This window comes from Sipha flava, unplaced genomic scaffold (genome assembly GCF_003268045.1).
Source record: "Sipha flava isolate LNK unplaced genomic scaffold, YSA_version1 337_pilon_pilon, whole genome shotgun sequence".
NCBI lineage: Eukaryota > Metazoa > Arthropoda > Insecta > Hemiptera > Aphididae > Sipha > Sipha flava.
The window spans coordinates 53,941-59,022 of record NW_020273028.1 but is presented as its reverse complement, the minus strand read 5'-3'; the positions used below and the strand labels follow the sequence as shown (position 1 = coordinate 59,022).

Here is a 5,082-nt window from a genome sequence, read left to right as displayed (position 1 = left end):
TTATCATATTAGTATTTCAAGGATTTATTAAACTTAACACAATTCATTGTTGGGCAAGTTTTAAGATGCAATTAAAATAAAGTTTAATATACAGTGATTACCTTTTAAAACAATAGTATTATTTATTTTGCATTTAAATATAAAATAATTCACTAGTACAAATGAGATTTTAATTTTTTCCATTCTTCTTCTCGTCTTCATTTTCGAAGTAATTCTCACTGTAAAAATATCCAAAAGAATAAAATTAATTTTCATTTTATAAACAAATTTAAACTGTAAACTAAGTTAATATTAAGTTCACACCTAATACTTAATTTAAGCTGTTGGTCTCTCCTAATACTAATACAACTTATTATTGACATTCATAGAAACGTTTTACATAAAACACTCTATAACTCTATCGAGTCCAGAGTTGTATAACTTCAAAATAATAAAATCAACATTTTCCTAAATTTCTATAAAAGGGATTCTTATAGATAAACAACACGTATATTTTTAATAGACATCAATAGAATTTTCGAACAATATTTATAACATAAACGTAATATAATAAAATGTTATAATAATAAATGTACGAGTATATCTATATTTCTTTTAAATCTATAATATCGAATCAACAAAACATAATTTGCAGCCACTTTTCGGTATCACCCAAAAAAATTATTACTTGCGATAATCAACGTATTTTTTGATGTTTTTGTTGAACAGCTAAAAACTAAACTCACCCTTTGATATAGTAGGAATAATATTTTTAAAAAGCAGGAGAGAATGTTTTTTTTTTTTTAATATTTTTTAATTTCTTGAAATCGTAGTACATATACTTTGTTCATTATTTACAGCATTAAAAGCAAAAGGTAAACGAATCAGAAGTTTTCGACTATTTTAAGATTAGTGAAAAAAATTCGTATCGATTGTACGCCTTCCCTGGTTTTTTCTCGCTTTATTCGCTGATGGAGAATCGTTGTTCATAATAATTTATTACAACCGTACGAATGCTTAGAAATTGCATCATTCGGCGGCTTATTTTAGTTTATAACTACATAATATACGTTCACGTACAGTTTGGTCAGGCATGTGTAAATATTATATTTTATATGCCGTAGTTGGACCTATTTTTGCGATTAGAAACCAACTGGACGGCAAAAATCGCATGCGCGAATGTTTTGACTATCTGTTTTCGATATCCTTGAAGTTACCGTCATGATAGTGATGATAACTGTCATCATCGTCATCATCATCATCGTAGATAGTCATTTTATCGTTATACTTACCAACCAGGGACGTTTTCCGGGTCATCGCACTTGAACGACACTTCGTTGTATACCAAACCCCCGGAACAGCTTCCGTATTGTGGGGTAACGCCGTTTCGACAGATGTAGAACTTCTGACAGTCGTCTGGGTGCGCAAAGGTCGGGTGAGGTAAGATTCTGCCGTTCGGACCAATCACATCACCATCCGGGCACGAGAAACCGTCAGTAAGAGCGTCTACAAAACGCGAAGGTACCGTTATTACAACGAAAAAATTGAAAAGTAATCTACAGTGGATTTCCGCACCAGACAACAATAAATCGGATAACAATAATCGCCACACCACATATAGCTTTCAGGGCTATATTCTATTGTACTTGATATTGTAATTCGATGTATGTTTTACCCGATATTAAACGAGGACATATCTCGGCCAATAATTACCGCGAGTTTTGAAAAACTTACGACATTTTAAATTTAAAAAAATGTTTCATTCCTAATGATCTTAAAAAAAAATATATATGAGAAATAAAATATTTTTCCCTGTTGGGTCTTGAATCTCGTTACAGTTATGCTAGTGATATTGCTTATGAATGAAAACAATAATGACTTGTTTTGTTGATGTATACGTGCAAAATCGTTTCATAGGATATGCGAAAATATATTTTTTGGGCCTTTTATATACGTATAGTTCTGTATTATGTATATATACTTTTAGTCCTGTCATTAGTAGTTTATGAACATTTACTGAATTCATTCGATGAATGTCTATTTTTTTCGTTATTTAATTATTAATTAAAACCTTATACTACAAGGCGTTATTGACAAGGTTTACAAGATTTATAAAATTGTCAAAAATAAAAAAAATAAAAATTAAAACGTATTGGCTTAATGCATGCAACATACTATAACGTAATAATGTAAACCTGTCTCTATCATACAACTTGTCCATCATACATTTATTCAGCGGGATGGAGGAAATATTCCATAAGCACTCAATGAATTCTGTTTTGAACTGTTACTTTCAATACCTGATGGTTATTATTGTATTATCGTTTCTATTCAAGTATTTAAATTAAAAGTCGAATACGTTCAATTTGTATAATATTTAGAATATGAGATACATATTATAATGGAAAGGAATAATATCGAATCGACTTATTTTACAACTATATTATGTCGTCATTTTTAACTACTTTCTATTTCTGTAGGAATTTTTACATTACGATAACCTGTAACCATCGGGATTTACATTAAAATATAATATATAATACAATAACGTATATATAATATCTGTGTATATTTTGGTATGCATGTGTGAAACGTTAATGCTTTTATAATAGTATAAGCGTATAATCATACGCGTGCTTTAAAATAAAACTAAAACCGTTTAAAGGAATCCAAGAAAAATATTAAAAAACACTCAATTTTCGGTGAAATATAGATTAAAATTGTGTAAATGTGTTAACTAAATAAAAAATAAAAATATAAAACAAAAAACTTAAAATTTCTATTAAAAAATTAGATTTAGTTAAGCCTGAGTGTTCGTTAATTAAATTAACGCTGTCGCAGTATCTATACATAAATAGCAGGTACGAAATTACAAATATTTACACCATATTAGTATAGGATGTATTTTTATTCGTCTCGAAAACGTGTGTGAGTTAATATTTACGTAACGTTTGAATATAATATAATAATAATAATACGAGATTGTGGTTGTCAATATAATATAAAGATTCCGTACACAGTATGAATACTTAAATTATTGTACGTATCTTTTTGCGTCGGCCTTAACTATGTGATCAATCACTGCTGCACTTGATGCAATGAAACGTATTATTCAGTAAAACATACTACAGCACATAATAACAATAAGCAACATGCATAACTATAAAAAATAGCTATTTGATTTCGTTCATGTAAAACTATGATATAAGCTCGCGGAAATCTTAATAATGATGCATAATCATAGATTTTATTTACCGTTGGCTGTTGTGTACCAAAAAAATATGGAAAAACGAATGTTATTCGACGATAAAATAGTAATAACCACAACGACGTAATAACTAACATTAGTCGTTCGTAGAATATTACATATTATCATTATCGTGCTCTATCTATAATACTGTTTCAGATATATTTATTATAAGACATCGTGTAGCATATCGATCGAATCGTTCCGTATGCGATTATTTCTGTAAAGTATTCGGCCAAAGTCGTTCTGTTTCTTTGGTGTTAATGATATTACCCATATTATATCTTGTATACCTTTTTTGGTCGTCGTGCACTGTCGCTTGCTGTCTGTCGACCAGGCGCAAGAGCTGGTGGAATCGTCGTATATCAAACCAGGTGGGCACGGCATTTCGTTGGCAACGCCCTCGACGCAGTTGACGAACTTGTCGCAAACGCCTTCATCCCAATGCCTGTAATAGCCGTTGGCCCGAGGACAACCTTTGGATGTTTTCGGTTCCTCTGCGCAAGAAAAAGAGAAATAAAAATTCGATTATGAATAAGTGTTGTATATACTAATGGTAGATTATGGTTTGACGCTCGTATTGTATTTTCAAAATATAGGTACATGAAGGTAAATATCAAACGAGTCTTCCCGACGTGTATTGCCGTCAGTATCACATATAGTCATTTAAGATAATGAACGATATATTTACAGAGGAGGGGATAGAATATAAGATTACTATTTAATGAATGTTTTAAGTTCTTAAAAATTTAATAGAAGTTAATATTATTTTATCTTCATTTTATTGATCTTGATTAAACTATGTTATAAGTAAAAAAAATGTACATTTTGTTGTTTCTTCGTGCTAGGAAAAACCTTAATATTACACTGAAGATAATATACGTTATATAGGGTACATAGATGACAAGTGATAAGTTAGTTTTTAAACTTAAGACAGCGTACTGTATATATAATATAGCTTTATACTCACGTTGAGCGGTTCTCGTGCCGCAGTCCACGTTTATGGAGGTGTCGCACTTCTCGTGGCTAGGGTTGGAGTCGTCGAACAGCAGACCGTCGGGGCATAGTTTTTCCGTCAGCTCGCCGTCCGCAGTGCAATGATAGTACAGGTCACATTGTATCTGATCCGGATAAAATCCCGGTTTCGACGGACATTGGAAATCACTGTTCTGTCCGAGCACCAAGCCTGTAACCGATAATCACGAGTGGTCGTTTAAGAGGGTTGAAGAAGAAGAAAATTCAACCCCCGAAAACTCTTAACGCGCAAGTATGATCAACATCGCTGCAAATGTCATCGGAAAAACAACACGAATGCACTCATTGTTTTGTGTTTATCCGAGGTGTTATTTGTAGCAATAATAATGATAAAAGTAGTCTATAGTCGTAAGGGATGCGGCAGGAGCGTACGATGATATGTTAATATCGCCGTACAGGGTTATAATATGTAAAACGGTATGTATGTTCGTATTTGTAATGTACTCACCCGCGAACAGAACGAGAGCGGTAGTGGCTGCTGCGATCGGAGCGTACAGAAACATATCGTTGGTAAAAGGCGAGCGGATTACTAATGGACAATTCTTCCTGTATATCCGACCGCGATGTCAGAAAACGAAAAACTAGTTGGAGCCCCCCGCGTACGACTTGTCGCGACCTCTGTATGGTGCTGACAAAAGGTTTTTGAACTCATTCTGCGCACCACATCTACACGTGATTTTCAATAGCTACAGACACAGCCCGTGTGAATATTAAATACTTTTTTCAGATTCACAATGGAAAGACGTGACGAAACGGATAGACGCAGCAACACTAGTGCGCGCACACACACACACACACACACACACACACACACACACACA

General features: G+C 32.9%; 1 protein-coding gene across 2 annotated transcripts in view; it reads right to left on the bottom strand.

Moving 5' to 3' along the window:
• Positions 1-5,082, bottom strand: part of LOC112687230 (protein obstructor-E-like) — a 6,238-nt gene continuing 1,156 nt past the window's right edge. Inside the window, exons 1-5 of one of the 2 annotated variants that reach the window (XM_025559819.1) lie at positions 4,710-4,888; positions 4,197-4,412; positions 3,520-3,723; positions 1,272-1,485; positions 1-218 (exon numbers count right to left, since the gene is read on the bottom strand). In XM_025559819.1, coding sequence (XP_025415604.1) covers positions 170-218; positions 1,272-1,485; positions 3,520-3,723; positions 4,197-4,412; positions 4,710-4,764 — 738 coding nt within the window. In that variant the 5' untranslated portion in view covers positions 4,765-4,888 and the 3' untranslated portion in view covers positions 1-169. Of the gene's footprint in view, positions 219-1,271; positions 1,486-3,519; positions 3,724-4,196; positions 4,413-4,709; positions 4,889-5,082 lie in introns of those variants that run through there. The other variant, XM_025559820.1, reaches the window with a different exon arrangement.